General features: G+C 33.7%; 1 protein-coding gene across 1 annotated transcript in view; it reads right to left on the bottom strand.

Annotated features, from left to right (window-relative positions):
* Nucleotides 1-22845, bottom strand: part of LOC142338286 (uncharacterized) — a 263519-nt gene that overhangs the window by 211653 nt on the left and 29021 nt on the right. The window contains exons 3-5 of the mRNA XM_075388005.1: nucleotides 8436-8757; nucleotides 780-921; nucleotides 130-314 (exon numbers count right to left, since the gene is read on the bottom strand). Of these exons, the coding sequence (XP_075244120.1) occupies nucleotides 130-314; nucleotides 780-921; nucleotides 8436-8757 (649 nt within the window). The remainder of the gene's footprint in view (nucleotides 1-129; nucleotides 315-779; nucleotides 922-8435; nucleotides 8758-22845) is intronic.

Genomic DNA, 22845 nt, shown 5'->3' with positions numbered 1-22845 from the left:
TCGAAAGTTATCACAAATTAGAATGTTAATCACACATACAAAAAAATGGAGAATTAATAGTAATGATTTTCAGGACATTACATACCGAAAAATCTTAAAGCCTCAAACGTTGGGATGATCTTTACTGACCCGATACGCTGTTGCTCCATGGTGGTGATTTGGTCAGCTCTCTTCAGCACTGATTGGATGACAGCCATTTCACCCTCACTGATGTTACTCTCATACCCACCACACGCACTCGATGACCTCCCTCCACCGCTCCCACCCCCGTCTCCATTGGATTCAAAGGAGAAGTGGTCCTCCCCGTTGGTCATCTAAAATCAAAACCTTGTTTCGTCAACGTTTGCAGCTTGAAGTGGTATCCCCCCGAACCCCCGGATAATGTCCCAACTTATTCTCGGTTGCTTTTAAACAGAACTGTTGTTCTGAGTTGGTGCTGAATGACTACATAAATTTTGCATAAAATGAACAAGTTTAAAACGTACGTTCATAATGTAAGTAAAAAGAAGGACAAATGTGCGAAAAAAAGTTAGCATAACTGCAGATCCTAACTGTATTACGATCCTAAAGATACAGAACCAAGATCCTTAACTGTTCGAAGATCCAAAAGATCCTACCATGCGGTACAATTGCAAATTTATAAATCTCGCAAATTTGCCAATTCACAATATTGCAAATTTAGAGCAAAATGGTTATCTTGCAGGACAAATATCTGTTATTTTATACTATCTTGCAAGATAACCAATTGTAATCGACTGGTGTTAGATGAGAATTTGTACCTGTTCAGGAGACGATAGAGCAGACTGTCGTCTATCCCCTGCGGAGGTTGAGGAGTAGCGACTGCTGAATCTTCTGGTGAAGGAAAATGGCTGCACTGACCGGGACCTCTTGTGTGTACGCATTGACCAGCCAGTACCAAGCCTACAACACAAAACGTACACAGAAACATTTTCAAAATTTAAAAACAATGAATTTTTTCTCAATACGAATAAATACATACAATGAGTCATAATCATGCTCACTCAAGTTTAATTCTATAAAATTTAGATGCAAAGCACTAACATCATTATTACGAAACAGTGGCTTGGCATTGTGCATTCGCAAACCATATTCCAATACCTCTCATTCACATTCGTCCAAGTAAACAGAGAAAAGAGCACAGAAAAGCCATTGAGAAAAATATCATCTACCATGTTAGCTGTAAAAACGATTAAAACGAGTAAAAATTAAAGAAGAAAGAAAAAACTTATATTCAGTTCACTGTTCGTTTTGCAATAATTATTTACTATTGGCATCAGTATTTTGATGGTTATTTTATAAAAACGTAAGCAAACTATGTACCAACAACTTTAATAGTGACAACTTTTAACGTTTCCGAAATCTCATCTACCAGCTTCTTTTAATACATCACCAATATTTCACTATTTTAAAAACTGCACCCTTCCCAATGCGTTGACATAAAAATCAATAAAACAGTTAGACAATCTTTCTAGACCAATGAGTAGAAACAAATATCGAAATAGAGCATATTTTAGCTAACAAAGCTAATATGATCCCTAATTTAGAAAACTGCAAACAGCTTTTATTTCAAGAAATAACAACTCAGGATCTGGCCTTCACGTACAGCTAATTTGTCCATTCCCTGTATTCTAATTTTTGGCAGGCCAAAAAAGTTGGCGACAATTATCTCAAGTATCGCCAAAACATTTGCTCAGACCCACTTAAGTGGGGGAGGAACTATATACTAAAATGGGTTTTATTGTTCAGTCAATTTTGACCGATCGATATGCTCATCGTAGAAAGTTGTGAGTGGTATCATTAGAAAACCCATCCAGCGTAGAATATACAACTAAAATATTTTTTGAATTTCGTTTTTTTCTACGGAGTTATAGAGGTTTAAATTTTTGTGAACAGTTGACTGATTTTCGTTGTTATTTTTCATATTTTCCGTATTTGTACTCAATTTTCGCCAAATTTTCTTTAAAAAAAATGCTAAAATTGGTAACGATAGTTGTGTTGGTTTAAAAACAGAAGATTGTTGTTGATCTGGTTGATTCAATTTTTTAGCAGCTTTTTACGAAATTGCCGGATTAACATACCTAAAAACTGCTGACACAATCATTTTCAACTCAAGGGAAAGCTAGTTTTTTAAGGGGACTTTTTGAGTGTTCTTTAATTAAAATATTGCCAGTTTTTTGCTAATTTTACTCAATGAATATGCAAATATTTATTCAAAATTTATTTTCGAAATATTGAATTTTTGTCAAATTATACATATCCATGATATTCGGAACAATTACGAATAGCAAAAGCACGGCTAGTTTTGTTTCAATCGTTGTTTCTTGAAAAACTTTGGATTGCAATCATGTTTTTTTACATATTTTTATATTTATCGCTCTTTTTTCAAAATAAATATTTTCAAAATAAGCACTAGATTATTGAGCTTTGGGACTTTTTTCTCTTTTTTGGTTCACTTGTAGCGTAGGGTTAGCAAATAGAGGTCACATCGCCTTGCTAGTGAACTAAAATTTAATATTTAATGCGGTTTTACTTTTTAATTAAATTCTCCCAAAAATTTTTTGGACATTTTCCCATTATTGAGGTTCTATCTATTGTCTTATCGCAATATTGACAGATCAAATATCACATTATTGGCATTTAAAGAGCTGACAAATCGAACCTCGTTTGGCAAGTTCTTACAAGATAATTGCAGGTTTTAGCGGCTTCCTATGCTATGGATGAAAAAAGGAACCCATTTACAGATTTCAGTCGATAACAAGTTTATCAAGACATTAAAGTCAAATGTTTTAAAGACAAAATAGAATTAATTTTTAAATTAGAACTCTGCTATTCGCTTTTGCCTAACTGTTACCTAGTCTCAATATTCAGAGGACGCATATAAAATTATTCGTGCTGACGAAAGGCACAATTGAACATATCAAATCTTTTTAGTGCATTGCCTAGTTTTAACGGCTCCGATACAGGTTTTTCGCAAAAACGGCTTTATTCTTGATTTTTGTCTTAATTGGTCGTTCTTTTCGTAGTCGCATGATTTCAGTAGCTAGCAAATAATTTTACGCCTTCAAAATGTATATTTTAACTTTTCATTTTTTGTTCTCTTTTAAAATTTGCTAACTTTATTGAACATCTTCGCCTTTATTTTCTGTTTGTAATCTTAAGAATATATTCTGGATAATTGCAGGTCTTCCCGCCTTCCTCAGGATTAATGGAGGAATCTATTTACTGATTTCATCTGATAGCTAAATTTTTTCATGACTTCGAAAATAAATGTTTTAAAATTAATACAAAGACGTATTTTTTTAACTTGCGTTTTGCTATTCTTTCTTGTCTATAATGTTACCTAGTCTCATGGACTACAAGTCGCCTGTCTATTGGTGTTGACGTCATAATTGAAAATATTAAAGGTCTTTAGGGTATGGCTCATTGTTTTAATGGCTTCTAAACAGGTTTTTCGCAAAACATTAATTTTACATTTTTGTCAATTTATTGTTCTATTTCTAGACATAACCTGAACAAAGAAATATGCTCAAAGCTTTCTGTTTAGAACAAGAAAACCTAGTTAATGATTTCAGTTGCTAGCGTACGTTTTTATATCAGTGAAATTAAATGTTTTCCAAAAATATAAATCTATTTTTTTTAACTTTCTATTTTTTCTTACCATTGGTGTTGAAAAACAACGCAGTCCATTGTATCTTATTACATACTGAATAAATTTTTGTTCTAACGGCTTCGCCACCGTTTTCTTGCAAAAATTAAAGAAATTTTTATTTTGTATGAAATTGTCGTTTGTTTTTGCAGACGAACAACATATTCTGGATAATGACAGATCTCAATGTACTCAAATTGAGGTATCAAGGGAAAAAAGTTTTTAAAGATTTGAATTGATATATAATGGTTTTCATTGTCCGAAACTATTTGTTCTCAAGGAATCATACTTATTTTTTATACTTTGTTCTTTTTTTCTCGTTTTTGTTCTTTTTTTGTCTACTTGATACCGTGTCTCATCAAGGATGGTTTCCATGCTTTGCGCAGTGAAAAAGAACCTGATTTAATTTGTATAGGTTTTATTTGACGCTATTTTGACATTTTGTATTTTTTGTTCAAAAAAACAGAGAAAATAGACATTGAGGTTTGAATTCAAAATTTTGTTTGATTGGTTTATTTGAATTATTTGTCTCGCAGTATTAAAAATGGCTGGTCTCACCGGCCCACAGTGGCATTATTTACTTTACCTGAGTTGAAAACATTTTTTATTCATACACCATTTATTTTTGATGAAAATGTGATTTTATGAAAGCTTTCTAGCTCTTCCTCATTTGGTAGACAATTAAGCCAAACTTGTGGATAATCGGGGTCAGAACGTTATGTGCCAATGCACATTACAGAGCCTCCTTGTATAAAATTTCATTAACAAAGCTGTTGGAAGAGCCGAAAAAAACTTCAGCTGTAAAAAATAAAACAAAATTAGTCAAATATGATCCTAACACTATCAAACAGCAACATTCTGAAAAAACAAACGATGTTTTACGATGTGAAAAAGCGGAAATTCGTATAACCATTTTCTTTTAAATTGATCGAAATCTTAACAAATTCTACATGGAAAAAATTACAAAGCAAAACAGGTATAACAGTGTTATAAATTTAAGGGAGCCAAAGTTATTATCCCTGCAAAAGATATTGCCGACAAAAACAAATTTGTCAGTGGGGTAGCTAAAACTCTCAAAGATGTTTGAAAATATCTCTAAGATAACAACAAGGAGAAAAAAACTAGCAAAATATTTAACCTTATCCAACTGTGGTCAAAACAATAACACATAACAGGCAGATTGCCCGAAAATAGCCGCCCTTGATACCCATAACTCCTATTAGGATTAAAAGAACAGGAAAATATAGAAAATAGACTGTACGAATACATTTTTAAAATGTTAAATACTTTCATTTCATTTGGCTGTTAGAAATACTTCTGCTTCTCGTTTCGAGTATACAAAAGCTAATATCAAAACCAATATCAACATTAGAGATGGTGAATCTTTTCCGTTTGTGCCCCCAATACGTTATGCAACACCCATTACAGAGCACGTACCATTAAATCATTAAGTAAAAATATGGCGCATGTGTTTGGGGGGGGGGGGGGCAAAAAAGATGCACCCACTAAGTTGGTAGGCACAAACGGAAAAAGGTCCGAGATAGTAACTAAGACTTATAAGAACAAAATTCAAGTGATTCTCATCTATAATTGGGCTTTAAGGCTTCATCAAGTTTCTAATTTTCGTTTCGTTTGTTGCTACTGATTCTTTTCATTTTGGATTGTTTTGAGCAAATTCTGTTCAAAAATATTTTCAGCAGATCGAGCGAAGAAGATCTCTAGGCTAAATGCCCAAAAAGCGGCAAAATGAGGTAAAACTAAAAGACTTTTTGTTCGACGAAGTAAAAAAGATAGCAAGACAAGTCCGGTTTCAGGCAAAATTCTGAAATTTTTCATTGACTGAACAAAAAAATTAGACATAGAATGGTCGATTAATGAATTGGAAAAACCGTTTAGGAAAGAATCACATCAGAATAGCCAAAAAACAGTAAAAGGCAATGTCAAAATGCCGTTTGGTTCAAACGCCGTTTTCTAAATCTATTTTAAAATGGAGCACAAAAATTTTACGCCGCAAAAGCACTTGCGTTTTTGTTCCACTTCGTTTCGGCGTGAAAAAATCATCACTTCAATTTGACTAAAAAAATCATTAAATTATTTATACAGATCTTAAAAAACATAGCCAGAAGAATTCCGGAAACGACTCGCAGGAAAAAAATTGACCACACTAACTTGCACAAATTTCAAACAATAACAGGAACATCAACAGTGGAAAAATAGCTCACAACTGATCTGATAAAAATTTCTTTGAAACTCCAAAACAACCATTAGCAAAAGACCATGCAACACGGTTAGTTGTCATTCATTAAACAACTCCCCATTAACAGAAAAATTATCAGCAAAATTTCATGTAGAGAAAAGGAAGCTAAGGGAAAAGAAATGAAGGACAATTAAAAACATAACAGGACAAGTACTGAAATACAATCCAAAGAACTGAATGAAAAACCACTGCATCTGACAAGCAGATCAATTGAACAGTGGCAGCCAAAAAGCAAACAGCACCAAAATTGGAGAAACTAAATCAATCAAACAAAGTAAACAAAAACAGCAAAGGTTATAAATTGGAGAAACTAAAACAATCATATACTCATTGTTTTTACTCCCGAAGGTCACACACACACACACACACACACACACACACACACACACACACACACACACACACACACACACACACACACACACACACACACACACACACACACACAAACACACACACACACACACAGAGAGAGAGAGAGAGAGAGAAAGAGAGATAGACAGAGAGAGAGAGAGAGAGAGAGAGAGAGAGAGAGAGAGAGAGAGAGAGAGAGAGTACTATCTGATGAGAGTAAGCATCAAAGCAGAGAAAAATAATCGTAAAGAGAGGAAAAAAACAAAAGAGAGAAAAAACAAACTTAACCGATCTTAAACAACAAAAAAATTACGAACATTTACTTAGGTTTGCAAACTCTACAAGCACAAATACAAACGGAATACATTATTTCATGCACACATATAATTTTATTGCTCACACAGCTTTGAACAAGCCACGGTAAGCACACAAATATCTCTAATTTCGAAAAACTAAGAAAATGACAATTGTCAAGGCAAAAAACCGGTAGTATTTAATTGGTAATATAAATTGAATACGAGCATTAGGCTTAAATTCATCTGGTAAATCTTAGTATTAGCCTTAAAATCACAAAAAAGTTGAAAAATATTCAAAATAGCGTGAAAGTTCATTGAATTACCGATAACTTTCAAAACCAGTCAACTACATTACCACGTAAACAAAAAAATCCCTTTCTGCATGAAAAATTTTTCACACCCACATTTCTCGCTCTGTTTAAAATGAAGTCATGTACAAAATAACCACTCTTTCTTTTCTCTGCTCTTCGAATTTGTTCATCAACAAACTTTATTCACTCCCTGACAATCCGGTTTTCGTGCTCGCTCACTTATAGAAAACAGAGGCAGGAGAACTCCGGGAACGACACGTGAACAAAAAAATCACTTGCTTAACGAAAACACCTACATTTTTCTCTCTGTTTCAAAACGCATGAATGAAATAAACACTCTCGCTTTTCTCCGCTCTTCAAATCTGGTCAATGAAATAACTTTTACGAACTTCGTTCACACCCTGAACGTCTAGTTTCTTTGCTCGCTCACTTATATAAAAAAACAGGAAACCACAACGACTCTTCGAGTCGTAGAAACAGAAAACCATAACGCCTCCTCGAGTTGTAGTAAAAACCAAGAAAAGACTAATTTTTTTGTCAAATTTCATAGAAAGAGACAAGTTGGCAGCAAAAGAAACTTGTATCCATTGTAGTAAACAAAGCTACAGAAATGAGGCTCAATAAAACGATACAATCAGCCAGAAATAGCAAAAATAGACTAAAAATCAGCAAAATAGTTGAAAAACCTTCAAATTAGCGTTAAATTCCCGCTATATACAAAAAAAATCAAAAGGTACCAAAAGAGGCTTAATTCTAATACTTTTGCCTACAATAGCTATTTGGACAAAATAAAAAAACAGGAAAACAGCTTCAAAAAGAAGCATGTGACCAAAAAATATCACATGATTTATGGAAATTTTTTCACACCCACATTTCTCGCTCTGTTTCAAAAGGCATGAATAATATAACCATTCTCGCTGTTCTCCGCTCTTCGAATCTGGTCACTAAAATAACTTTTTCAACCTTCAGTCAGTCCCTGGACTTTCGGTTTCTTTGCTCGCTCACTCATCAAAAAACAGAAAACCATAACGCCTCTTCGAGTCGTGAAAACAGAAAACCATAACGCCTCTTCGAGTCGTAAAAACAGAAAACCATAACGTCTCTTCGAGTTGAAATAAAAACCAAGAGAAGGCCAACAATAGCTCCAGCTAATGCTTTGCGGCTATTAAAAATCAATTGTGCAGTTGTACCTGAAATATGAAACAAATCTGCAAATAAAAACGAGAAAGAAATTTCACTAAACTGCGCGTACAAAAACTAGAAGTATCATTACTATACGTACCATGATAAAATATCAAACATAACAGACGAACGTTCGACGAAGAGCTCTCGGGGATTACTGTTTAGCCTTTTCTCTCAAGTAAAACTCAAGTCGTGAGGCTACAAACCCGATCAAGCGAAAAATGCAATTAAAAAAAGACCACCAGGAGCCAAGTAATTTCTACAATTACGTTTGAGAGCAGTACTTTGTAAATGCGCTTGAGAGCAGTTAATTGCAGCCAGTCATATTCTACGGGTTCACAAAGGAACCCTAAGCAAACTTGACTAACTTGGCTCTAAGGGACAGCTGTCTGTCATTGGGACACACGTATCTGTCATCTGATTTGCTCGCTTTCTCATTCGGAGTCATGAGTGCATTGGTCAGTCCCCACGTGGACAGAATATTACTTGCAGCACTGCTTTCTCTCCTCGACTCCTGGGCAGCTGAACGGGAATTGGGAACTTCGAACCGATCGGAAAAACCACTTCCCAGACTTCCATTCTTGTTGTAATCACTCGAGGTTCCAGCTCCACCTCTGGACGTGCGATCACGTGAGCGGAAGTTGGACTTCGAATTTCCTCCGGAACTTGAGATGGTGTCGTTTTCAGTTTCTGGAGATAAATGAGCAAATTACTACACAAAGCTAGAATTCTATTTTTTTTTCAAAAACAAGTAACGGAGAGTAACAATAGGTCTAATTTGAAATTGGCAATAAATAAGCATTCACAGCTCAAGAGCTACTTATGAAAAACTTCAAAGCTGTCCCAAGAGAATTTTACGGCAAGTTGAGCAGCACAAAAAATATCAAAATTTTGAAGTAAATATTACGACTCGAGTGGTAATTTCTCTCAACTTATCATCAAAGATTGAAAAATAATTCAAACAGAAACCAAACAAATTTACAAACCTAACAGAACAATAATTGAAACCAAATAATGTCAAGTTAGTCTGTGAAAATAACAGAAAAAACTGTGACGCACAAGAAAATGTCCAGCATTAGTAAAAAGATACCACAAATTACTGTTCCTGACATTAAGAGGGAAATATTTCAAACATTAGTAAAAGGCAAAAATCAATTTACAAACTGAAGTTCAAACGCGACAGGTACAACAGAAACATCTTGTTTTTGATTCTGATAAAAGATTAGACCACGAACAGGCAAGATCAAAGAGCTGAATAAAACCTTAATCAGACAGCTTATTATCTTAAATACCTCACATACGTCTTAATTCCACAGCTTGGTGAAGGTTATCCAACAAACATCTCAAGTAAAAACAAAACCAATTGACGTAAGCTGTGCGAAGCGCGGCTAATGTTCCAAATCAGGCGTCGCATAAGAGTCCTCTTAATCAAAAAGTTGAACCAGCTGGAACTGTTATAAGACGGGTAAGTATCGGATATTTACGTAATCAACCACCAATAATTTACCAACTCACAACAGCTAAACAACAGAGCTAAACATATTTTCCTTTTAACAACAATTCTACAACAAAAAGGGAAGACGCAGACGAAACGAAAGACAAACGACAAAACCAAAGAAAAAACGAAGAAATTGTAAATTTTTCAGGAGCCTGCAGCAAGCACCCTTCTATTTAAAGAATCGTAGCTAGGCCAGCTACCATTTGTGATTCAAACTTGAAATTGCAATTTAAAAAAAAAACTTCCAAAAATCAACAATCAAATAAATCGCCAAGAGATCCATTTTTTTCGTTTCTTGTTCCGAAAGCACTTGGGGGCTAGAAAATTAATGACAGCCTGGATATTATTTGGTCAAATTTGCCCAACTAATATATTTGCAGAGACATAAAACATTGATATCAGTCAAAAGCTCCAGTAAAAAGTCACATATGATTTAAATTAGACAGCCCTTTTATATACTTCCTGATAGACCACAATGGAACTTTGAATTAAATTGTGAAAAAAGTGAAAACTCAGAGATACCGTAATTAAAAACCCAAAAACAACTCAGAAGATAATGATTTTAATTTTTGGAAAAATTCCAAATTTCTTAATCCAAATTTCTTCCATGGATTTCGATTTCCAATAGACCTCAAATAGAGATTGAAAATTCGAGCTATTAATTCTATAAATTCAAAAAATTTGCTCAACTTTTAATCTCTGATCTTAAATTCTTTTCAACAAATTGTATACTCTGCAAAACTACCATAATTCTTTTAAGGCTTCTAAGAACCTAAAGGACGTCATTCTGAGTAAATAAGGCACGCAAATGTAGCTTCTCTAGAGAAATTACCGCCAGATAAAAAAGGGGGCTAGGTCATTAGAAGAAACGCCAATTAGCCGACAGATTTCGCATTGATCAACAATGCGAAATCGCATTGAATCATTCAATGCAAAATCAATCAACAAAATTTCGCATTGATTTTGTTCTGATGCCAAATTGATAGAAATCAGAACAAAATCAAATAGTTCCATTAGAAATTTCGACCTAATTATTTCCGATCGTGATAATTTGTTCGTCTGTGATAGCTTCAAATCAAATCCCATGAGCCGCTGAGGCATAGCCAAACTAGCTAGTATTTATTGTCAAATAACATTAGTTTTAAAAACTAAGGAACGCTACTTTACCCGCTTAATGCGGGGGTAAATATCATGAACAGTAGTTTTTGCGAAGTTATATTTGCTGAAGTGTCCGCTAAGTTGTATGTCGGCCAAATGACCGGCCATGGGTAAAGCAGCCATAGAAATCAACAAAAATTCGTGAGAAAATAGCTTCTTTGGCTCTCAATTATGACCCTCAAATTTCAAGTCATTTCAAAAATTGTCTTTGCTGTATAAAGAACAAATCACTTAAACAGCTGGCAGTCATTTTATTCTGAAAACTACTTCTCTATTCTGCACTGCTAAACAAATCGTGACGAGAAAAATCAAATAATGCTGAGAAAAAAAAACAAATAATTTTTGAAGGCATTTGTTCTTTGCAGACAGAACTATTCAAAAAAAACAAATTATTCGTTAACGCGCTTTCAAAACAAACTGTTACTTTTGGTTTGGTTATTCTACGAAAAGAAACAGATGATGTCAACCTATGTCTGCATTGGTGATTTCAGAGCTGGAGGAAATTAAATCAGCAAATTGTTCATGATTCAAACCTTAAAATTGAACCAGAACTACAAAGTTTTTGGATATTTTCTGCTAGCACCCCCGCTTAGATTTGCACCCCCCATTAAATATGTTTAAAAATACTGTTGAAGTTAAGTAAGTTTATACATGAACATAAATGAACAATACACATTTATTAGAAGATAGTACAGCTATAGTTTGTAAGTACTACATATTTCAACGGAAAATTGTTGAATATAAAGTATGCATCAAAATAATTCTAAAAGTACTTTTTTCTAATTGACTACAATAAGGGCTCGATTCACAAAAATTTTTCAAAATACTATTCTAAAAGTAACTTCAATCTACCTAGACACCATTGTTTCAACGAAAGGCAAATATCGCTCTAACAATTCGCGAAACTCAAATATTGGGGGTCTACTAAGAGTCTTAGGATCATTTCTGCTAGGGAAACCCCCACACTTAGTTTTGCAACCCCATTCATAAAGTATTTTATACATAAAGTAAGTTTATACATCAACAAATGTAAAATAAGCACTTATTAAATTGACGTAAGCTGTGCGAAGCGCGGCTAATGTTCCAAATCAGGCGTCGCTTAAGACAATTCTACAAAAAGAAAAACAAAGACGAAGCGCAAGATGAAGTACGAAACGAAATACAAAAACGAAAACAGAGAGAAGAAATTGTAAAATTTTCAGCAGCCTGCAGCACCATTTTAATTAAAGAACCGCGGCTAAGCCATTAGTGACTCAAACCTGAAATTGTAATAACACAACTTCCAACTGATAACAAATTTGCCCAACTGATATATTTGCCGAGACGAAAAACAGTGATATCAGTAAAAAGCTCCTGAAAAGCCCTCAAATAAACTTCCTGATAGAAATCCATGTAATTTTGAATTAGCTCGTGAAAAACGCAAAAGCTGAGAGATACCGCAATTAAAAAAAACTCAAAAAACTCTGAAGATAATTATTTTAATTTTGGGAAAACTTCCCAAATTTCTTATACCAAACACCTTCCATGGATTTCGATTTCCATTAGACCTCAATTAGAGATTAAAAACTCGACCTATTAATTCTATAAATTAAGAAAATCAATTAAAATGCTCAACTTTTAATCTCTGATCTGAAATTGTTTACAACAAATTGTATTGTTGTGATAATCCACAAAACAAATATAATTCTTTCAAGACTCCTAAGAACCTAAATAACGTCGTTTTGATTAATAAGAGCACGCAAATGTAACTTCTTCAGAGCAATTAACGCGGGACAAAAACGGGGTCATTGGTATAAGGAGACACGCCAATTAGCCGACAGATTTCATCAGGACGATGCAAAATTGATAGAAATCAAAACAAATTCAAATAGTGTTATAAGAAGTTTCGACCTAATTATTTTCGGTAGCGATAATATGTTTGTCTGTTATTGATTCATATCAAGTCCCACAAGCGACTGCGGCATAGCCAAATTAGCTAGTATTTAATGTCAAATAACATTTGTTTTGAAATTTAAGACCCGCTTAATGCGGGGGTAAAAAGCATGAACAGCAGTTTTTGCGTAGTTATATTTGCTGAAGTGTCCGCTAAATTGTATGTCGGCCAAACGACCGGCCATCGGTAAAGCAGCCATAGAAATCAACAAAAATTCGTGAGAAAACAGCTTCTTTGGCTCTAAATTATGACCCCCCAACTTCAAGTCATTTCAAAAATTGTCTTTGCTGTATAAATACAAAATCACTTAAATAGTTGGTAACCAGTTTAATCTGAATTCTGCTTTTCTCTTCTGCACAGCTAAGCCAATCTTGTCGAGAAAAATCAAAATCTGAGGAAAAACAAAAATATTTCTTGCAGGCAATTGTTCTTTGAAGACAGAACTATTTTAAAGTAATTAACACAACCTAACAACCTACATTATTATTGTCAACCCAGATGTCAACCTGTGTCTGCATTTCAGGGCTGGAAAGCTCAATCAGCAAATTCTTAATAATTCAAAACTGGAAAACTGAACCAGAACTAAAAAGAATCTTGGGATCTTTTCTGCTAGCGCCCCATTAGATTTGCGCCTCCCCCTTTGTACATGTTTGAAAATACGGTTAAAGTAAGTCAGTTTATACATGAGCATATATGAACAATACACATTTATTAAAAGCTAGAACAGCTATGGTTTGTAAGTCTTATATTTCAACGGAAACTTGTTGCATACAAATTAAGCATCAACAAAAAAATCTACATTATATAACTTTTTTGTTATTGGCTACAAAAGGGGCTCGAATCACACAAAAATTAGAGAACTATTCTAAAAGTGCCCCCAATCGGTCTAGACACTCTTGTTTCAATGAAATGCAAATATCGCTCCTAAAATTCTCGAAAACTTTAATTTTGGGGTCTAAAAAATCTCTGGATCATGTCTGCGAGAAAACCTCCTTAGTGTTGCACATCCATTTATACAAGTTTGAACATATTGTTAAAGACAAGTATATTTATACATGAACATATATGAACAATATGCAATTGTTAAAAGCTAGCACATCTATGTTTTATAAGTATTACGTATTTCAACGGAAATTTATCGCATAGAAGGTAAACATCAATTAAAATTTCTATATTATATCACTTTTGGTGTTATCGGCTTCAATAAGGGCTCGATTCATAGAAAAAAACTTTTAGGAAACTATTCTAAAAGTGCCTTCAGTCTAACCAGACACTCTTGTTTGAATGAAGTGCAAACATCGCTCCTACAATTCGCGAAAATTTTAAATTTAGAGGTGCTAAGATATCAGCTATAAAGGGCTGGTGGAGCTAGCAGAAAGGACACAAGTCTTCAAAAATCGCTTCGAAGGAAGAGCTAAAATTTGTGTCAAGTGTCATTTTTTTATCATGAAAGTTTGATCGCATTTGAGCTCATATCAAATTAGCTTTGGACTCTAGGTTTCTCCAGGAATCCAAACGGAACCTTGGCGAAGATATTATACGAACACAGGCTTAAAATTAACAGCTGATATTAGCCAAGTAAAAATTACCTTTTAATCGTCCTTTTCTGAAAAAAAGAACAATTCATTCTACAGGATCTTCACTTAATCCACCTAATTTATTAGACCCATTTTATTGCTCTAAATTTACTGAGAACCTGAAGTATTAAAACGATATCCCAGCCAGTGTTTGCAATGTCGCGAAAAGCTCCTTAGTTTTGCACATCTATATAAAAATGTTTGAACATATTGTTAAAGTTAAGTAAATTTATACATGAACATATATGAACAATATGCATTTATTAAATGCTAGCACAGCTATGGTTTATAAGTATTACGTAATTCAACTGAAATTTGTTGCATAGAAGGTTAGCATCAACAAAATTTACATTAAATCACTTTTGGCGTTTTCGGCTACACAAAGGGCTCGATTCATAAAAAAAACTTTTAGGAAACTATTCTAAAAGTGCCTTCAGTCTAACCAGACACTCTTGTTTGAATGAAGTGCAAACATCGCTCCTAGAATTCGCGAAAATTTTAATTTTGGTGGTGCTAAGATATCGGCTATAAAGGGCTGAGGGCGCTAGCGAAAAAGATTCAAGTCTTCAAATATCGCTTCAAAAGAAGAGCTAATACTTGTGTCAAGTGTCATTTTTTTCGATGATGAAAGTTTAATCAAGTTTAAACTCAAATCACATCAGTTTTGGACTCTAGGTTTCTCCAGGAAACTAAAGGGAACCTTGGTGAAGATATTATACGAACACAGACTTAACATTAACAGCTTATAATAGCCATGTAAAAATTAATTTTCAATCGTCCTTTTCTAAAAAAAAAAACAATTCATTCTACAGGATCTTCAGTTAATCCACCTAATTTATTAGAGACCAATTTTTTGCTCTAAATTTACTGAGAACCTGAAGAATTAATAAGATATCCCAGCCAGTGTTTGTAAAGTTGCGAAAAGGTCCTTAGTTTTGTATATCCATTTATACATGTTTGAACATAATGTTAAAGTTAAGTAAATTTATACATGAACATATATGAAAAATATGCATTTATTAAATGCTAGCACAGCTATGGTTTATAAGTATTACGTATTTCAACGGACATTTGTTGCATAGAAGGTAAGCATCAAAAAAATTTCTAAACTAAATCACTTTTGGTGTTATCGGCTACAATAAGGGCTCGATTCATAAAAAAAAACTTTTGGGAAAATATTCTAAAAGTGCCTTCAGTCTAACCAGACATGACATTCTTGTTTCAATGAAGTCCAAACATCGCTCCTACAATTCGCGAAAATTTTAATTTTGGGGGTGCTAATATATCGGCTATATAGGGCTGGGGGGTGCTAGCAGAAAAGATTCAAGTCTCCGAATATCGCTTCAAAAGAACAGCTAATACTTGTGTCAAGTGTCATTTTTTCGATCATGCAAGTTTAATCGCGTTAAACTCATATCACATCAGCTTTGGTCTCTAGGTTTCTCCAGGAAACCAAACGGAACCTTGGCGAAGATATTATACAAAAAAAGGCTTAAAATTAACAGTTGATAATAGCCAAATGAAAATTACCTCTCAATCGTCCTTTTCTAAAAAAGAACAATTCATTCTACAGGATCTTCAGTTAATCCACCTAATTTATTAGAGACCACTTTTTTGCTCTCAGTTTACTGAGAACCTAAAGGATAAAAACGATATCCCCAGCCAGCGATCGCAATGTTGCGAAAAGCTCACACAAAAATAAATTTCGGAAAATTCTAAATTAATTTCTTTTATTCTTTAATCTTTGAAAATAGTCGGCAAGTTAACTACAAAAAATTCAGTGTTGCAGCAGTAAGCAGTGCCCACTTTTCGACAAAGGCGAGCAAGCCCAAAATTTAAGTTCTTCAACGCCTATCTACAGTATCTAGGGCTTTGAAAACTATTAATTGGTTTACAGTATTAATGCTGCTTATAGGAAAAACATAAATTTTATAGCAATGACGTCACGAAGCGAACTGACAAAAGAATTGAATAGCACTTGTTAGTCAAAGATGGCCATATCCCTACTATTTGAAAACAAGCAACAAATTTCATCATGAGGAAACTATTTAAAACAACGGTGCCCGCTTACAAATTTCAAAGAAATATTAATTTTCTCACGAGAACTTTAGAAACCTATAAAAATATAATGAAGTACACTTTTAAGGAAATAATTTAGGAACGAGAACGTTCCAGCTTTCTCGCCAGTACTTCAATTAAAACATAACCGACTATCGACGGACGAATTGCTCTCAACGACTGGCGAGCGCGCTGGGTTAAGAGTGCAACAATGTGCAGGATTGGGGAGTGGGGGGAGGGGTGGGATTGATGTTGGGTCATGCCCCTCACCCTTAACAGCATGAATTCATGTCTCCAAAAGAAGTTAGAAGAGTCGCATACTTAGAGTCTAGTAAGTCTCAAGACTCTAAGAGCTCTACAGGCACTGCATGTTTATCACGTTTTTGAGGACAAAAAGTAAAAAGGGTCAGACAAAAGAAATCGGCGAGCAAAAAATCGCATTGAAAAGACCAAAGGACTAATGTAATTTCTTCATCAGCAAACCAAGCGGCCTCACTTCATAACACTCGAACCAGATCCAGTTCAGTTCTTATTCAACCAGACATTTTGGCCTATATTTTCTGGTTTATTATCCAGATAGGCTCCTCTGTACTTTCAACACAAATAAGGTTTATGTGTCACTTACCATATAAAACTTAGTGAGATTAATGAAGACGACACAGATTATTCAAAAGCCCCTCACATTCATCTCAATTATTTCGACACTTTTCGCAGTTCATCTCCCATTTAGAGGTTTTATGGCACTGTGAAAACACAGCACTAAATTTCGTTACCGTGTTGATATCTCATTATATAAATATTGGAACATACTGCCGTCGCTCAGGCTTCAATTTTAAGGGAGGGCCTTTGGAAATATTCCAATAATTTGGCCACTTCTCTTTTTGAAAATTGTAGCTCTTAAAGTACAACTAGTGAAGCGGAACGCGGGTGAAATTAGACATTCGCGATCCGTTAGTCTGAGATGTGGAAAATGCTTCAACTAATCTGTCAATGTCACACATATAAGTATCACTACAGGGTAACTCATGCATACGGCACTTAATACTTTTGCACTTGACGTTTAATTTAATTGATCAGGTGGGCTCAGGATCTTGAATAAGTTCGATCAATACAACAACTTCAAATGGACGAATTTTTGCGAATAGAGCTTATTGAACTGCCCAATATAAAATGAAACCTGGCCAAAGTCATGAAAAATTGACAAACAAACACTTCAAAGAACATCAGAAAATATATTTGGGGAGAGTTTTCAAAAGAATCCGCCTAACGTACATCAAAAAATTAAGAGAATGTGTAAAAGCAACAATGACTCTATAAAAACCAAAACTCTGAAAAAAAACTTGCCCCGAAAATCCAAAAATCAATCCAACACCGCTATGGATACTGTAGATACTAAAACAAGAGTGTTTCGAGAACAGGGATCAGCTACCAAGTTCAAAAACACGCACACACTACATAAGAATTATTTAGCTCAGCCGACAATGAGAAAAGAAAAATTTAGTAACGTAGCTCTTAAAAACTCTTAAGCCAGCGTGTTTCCTAATCTGACCTTAAAAGATCGTTCCGATCCACGTCGCGGAAGAACTATATCATCAGCTGCGTATTTTGTTCTGTCTATTTTAACCGATCGATATATTTGACAGAGAAAGACAGACACGAAGAAATAGATGAAGTAGAAAAACAGAAAGCCCAGGGAGCGTAGATTACTTTACTTCCAGGATTTCTCGAATTAAAAAAAAATTGTGAAAATTCAGTCGATGAGTGCAACAGTCATTCAAATTTTGTTAGATCTTGTGACATTATGTTAAAACTCGTCATAAATGTATTTCTTCTTTTAATTATAAATATTTTAAAAATTGCTAAGTTGTTTCGCCAGACATTATCTGCTAAAATTGACTCACTTAAAAAATTACTTTTTGTCACTGAAACTGGCAGCGAATCATTTTTTGCATGCTTTGTCTGAAACAGTTACCAAAACCTTGCGTGGGCATTCTTCTTAAACTAAAAAGTGCTACTTTTGCCTCAATATTCTAACAGAGTGACCTGGAACGAAATGTTTTTGCTAAAAAGAATCAACTTTTGTCCAATTTGCGACATCTGCCAATTTTCCTTGCAATCATCTTTTAAGTTTCAGATATTTCCGGCAAATATAATTCAAGTGGCTATCTCGACTTGACGTTTACGGAATTAATTGGGCAACCATTTTGTCAAGCAATGTTTTGGAGATCAAATAATTTTCTACTAATTTTATTTGAACTGCCACATCATATTTTTCAAACTGAAAGGTGTAAACTTTAGTATTAATTGAAGAGCAAACAAGATAAACCCAAATCAACGATTCATTCATTCATTCATTCAAGACTCTACTGACGCTTTTTCAATAAGCTGAGTGAAAGCTACCATCAGTTTTGCTTACGAAAAGTTACAACTACAAAAAAATTTAATTGCATTGTCAAAAGGCAGTTAAAAACAATAAAAAAACGTTAAAAAACCATTCACTTTTAAGTCAACATTCTGCAGTCAATCGTTGCATATCATAGCTATAAGAGTTCAAATTAATTGCTGGAGAATATACTAGAGTAGGCTGCAATTTTGTAACGTCCTCCATGACTTACAAAAAAATAATAGTTGGAGGCAAATGATTATGATCACCAAAAAAATTGCAAAAACGCCCCTTTTTAATTTAATTTAAAAACTTTCGTGGTAGGACGATTTCTGGGCCCAAAAAAGCTGCTTCGATCCAACATAGAAAAATCTTCTTTTCCTTTCTCTTATTTCAAAAAAAATTAGAAAAATTAGGAAGTAAGCATCTTTTATATCAAATTTCTGTCAACCCGTAGCCTAGTCTCGGAAAAAGCGCCTCAACTTTCCAACATGTGAAATAACAATCATCTAAAAAATGGTTTAATTTTTAACTAATGATTTCTTGGCTTTGGTAAAAGCGAGCTTTCGAAAAAACCTGTTCTTTACAAATTTGCTTGACAAATTGCTATACCAATAACAGATCCAATTGACGTCATAAGACTGCGCAATCGAACAAATATAATGTTTTTGATAACTATCTTATGGTTTTGACGGCTGCGACGCCGTTCGCTCGCAAATTTTATTAGAAATCTTAACTTTTTCCTCTGTTTGTCGTTCTTTTTGCAGTCGTTCAATTCTGATTTTTTTCTAATTCTGTTCTACTATAGATTACGCGAGATCTCAATGGTTTCTTCCCTTGAAAGTATAGATGAACCAACCAAATAAAGTCATTTTAAAGCCAATGGTTTTATTGACTTTCAGATGAAATATTTTCAAAAATAAAAGGATTCTTGAACCTTCCCTTTTTGTTCTTGATTTTTCCACCATCAAGCTTAGTCTGATTATTAAAAGGTATCATCAAAATTCGCTGAACCCGCAAACTATTTTTCTGTTGTTTATGACTTTTGACTGATGTATATAGGTCTTAGACCAGGTTTTCATTCAAAACTTTTATGAGGTTTCTATACTGGTCAATAAATCGTGTTCATTATGTCTTCTCCAGATAAAGCCATTACAAGGAGGACCAAATGATGATCAAACGAGGCCGAAGGGAAGAATTGAAATACTTTCAGTTAACCATTATTTTTAAAATCTCATTGTTTTAATGGCTTAAATACCGTGGTTTCGTAAAATTATTTGTTAAATATTGACATCTGTCCACTTTTATTGTTTTTTGTAGTCTTATAACTTAGCTTTATAAATAACAAACCCAATTGGAGTCTTACGGAGTTTCAAGCTCATCTTTGTTTTTTTTAGTCGAAAGCTTATGTTTTGATGACTTTTGAAAACATTTTCTTTAAAAAACATCTCATTTGTGCTTTGTCACTTTTTATCTTTTTTTCTGATAATATGTTGCTTAGTCTCTGTAAACAGAGGTGATGTTATGCTCTTTATTAAGCCAGAATATAATGTTTTTGATAACTATCTTATGGTTTTGACGGCTGCGACGCCGTTCGCTCGCAAAATTTATTAGAATTCTTAACTTTTTCCTCTCTTTGTTGTTCTTTTCGCAGTCGTTCAATTCTGATTTTTTTCTAATTCTGTTCTACTATAGATTATGCGAGATCTCAATGGTTTCTTCCCTTCAAATTATAAATGAACCAACCAAATAAATTCATTTTAAAGCCAATGGTTTTATTGACTTTCAGATGAAATATTTTCAAAAATAAAAGGATTTTTGAACCTTCCCTTTTTGTTCTTGATTTTTCCACCATCAAGCTTTGTCTGATTATTAAAAGGTATCATCAAAATTCGCTGAACCCGCAAACTATTTTTCTGTTGTTTATGACTTTTGACTCATGTATATAGGTCTTAGACTAGGTTTTCATTCAAAACTTTTATGAGGTTTCTATACTGGTCAATAAATCGTGTTCATTATGTCTTCTCCAGATAAAGCCATTACAAGGAGGATCAAATGATGATCAAACGAGGCCGAAGGGAAGAATTGAAATACTTTCAGTTAACCATTATTTTTAAAATCTCATTGTTTTAATGGCTTAAATACCGTGGTTTCTAAAATTATTTGTTAAATATTGACATCTGTCCACTTTTATTGTTTTTTGTAGTCTTATAACTTAGCTTTATTAGTAACAAACCCAATTGGAGTCTTACGGAGTTTCAAGCTCATCTTTGTTTTTTTTAGTCGAAAGCTTATGTTTTGATGACTTTTGAAAACATTTTCTTTAAAAAACATCTCATTTGTGCTTTGTCACTTTTTATCTTTTTTTCTGATAATATGTTGCTTAGTCTCTGTAAACAGATGTGATGTTATGCTCTTTATTAATCCAGAATATAATGTTTTTGATAACTATCTTATGGTTTTGACGGCTGCGACGCCGTTCGCTCGCAAAATTTATTAGAATTCTTAACTTTTTCCTCTCTTTGTTGTTCTTTTTGCAGTCGTTCAATTCTGATTTTTTTCTAATTCTGTTCTACTATAGATTATGCGAGATCTCAATGGTTTCTTCCCTTGAAAGTATAAATGAACCAACCAAATAAATTCATTTTAAAGCCAATGGTTTTATTGACTTTCAGATGAAATATTTTCAAAAATAAAAGGATTTTTGAACCTTCCCTTTTTGTTCTTGATTTTTCCACCATCAAGCTTTGTCTAATTATTAAAAGGTATCATCAAAATTCGCTGAACCGGCAAACTATTTTTCTGTTGTTTATGACTTTTGACTCATGTATATAGGTCTTAGACCAGGTTTTCATTCAAAACTTTTATGAGGTTTCTATACTGGTCAATAAATCGTGTTCATTATGTCTTCTCCAGATAAAGCCATTACAAGGAGGACCAAATGATGATCAAACGAGGCCGAAGGGAAGAATTGAAATACTTTCAGTTAACCATTATTAAAATCTCATTGTTTTTATGGCTTAAATACCGTGGTTTCTAAAATTATTTGTTAAATATTGACATCTGTCCACTTTTATTGTTTTTTTGTAGTCTTATAACTTAGCTTTATTAATAACAAACCCAATTGGAGTCTTACGGAGTTTTAAGCTCATCTTTGTTTTTTTTTTAGTCGAAAGCTTATGTTTTGATGACTTTTGAAAACATTTTCTTTAAAAAACATCTCATTTGTGCTTTGTCACTTTTTATCTTTTTTTCTGATAATATGTTGCTTAGTCTCTGTAAACAGATGTGATGTTATGCTCTTTATTAAGCCAGAATATAATGTTTTTGATAACTATCTTATGGTTTTGACGGCTTCGACGCCGTTCGCTCGCAAAATTTATTAGAATTCTTAACTTTTTCCTCTCTTTGTTGTTCTTTTCGCAGTCGTTCAATTCTGATTTTTTTTCTAATTCTGTTCTACTATAGATTATGCGAGATCTCAATGGTTTCTTCCCTTGAAAGTATAAATGAACCAACCAAATAATTTCATTTTAAAGCCAATGGTTTTATTGACTTTCAGATGAAATATTTTCAAAATTAAAAGGATTTTTGAACTTTCCCTTTTTGTTCTTGATTTTTCCACCATCAAGCTTAGTCTGATTATTAATAGGTATCATCAAAATTCGCTGAACCCGCAAACTATTTTTCTGTTGTTTATGACTTTTGACTGATGTATATAGGTCTTAGACCAGGTTTTCATTCAAAACTTTTATGAGGTTTCTATACTGGTCAATAGTTCGTGTTCATTATGTCTTCTCCAGATAAAGCCATTACAAAGAGGACCAAATGATGATCACACGAGGCCGATGGGAAGAATTGAAATACTTTCAGTTAACCATTATTTTTAAAATCCCATTGTTTTAATGGCTTAAATACCGTGGTTTCGTAAAATTATTTGTTAAATATTGACATCTGTCCACTTTTATTGTTTTTTGTAGTCTTATAACTTAGCTTTATTAATAACAAACCCAATTGCAGTCTTACGGAGTTTCAAGCTCATCTTTGTTTTTTTTAGTCGAAAGCTTATGTTTTGATGACTTTTGAAAACATTTTCTTTAAAAAACACTCATTTGTGCTTTGTCACTTTTTATCTTTTTTTCTGATAATATGTTGCTTAGTCTCTGTAAAC

The sequence above is a fragment of the Convolutriloba macropyga genome, chromosome 1 (assembly GCF_964194025.1).
Source record: "Convolutriloba macropyga chromosome 1, txConMacr16.3, whole genome shotgun sequence".
NCBI classification, from domain to species: domain Eukaryota; kingdom Metazoa; phylum Xenacoelomorpha; order Acoela; family Convolutidae; genus Convolutriloba; species Convolutriloba macropyga.
The sequence above is the reverse complement of the archived record's forward strand: the minus strand, read 5'-3'. Positions and strand labels throughout refer to the sequence as shown.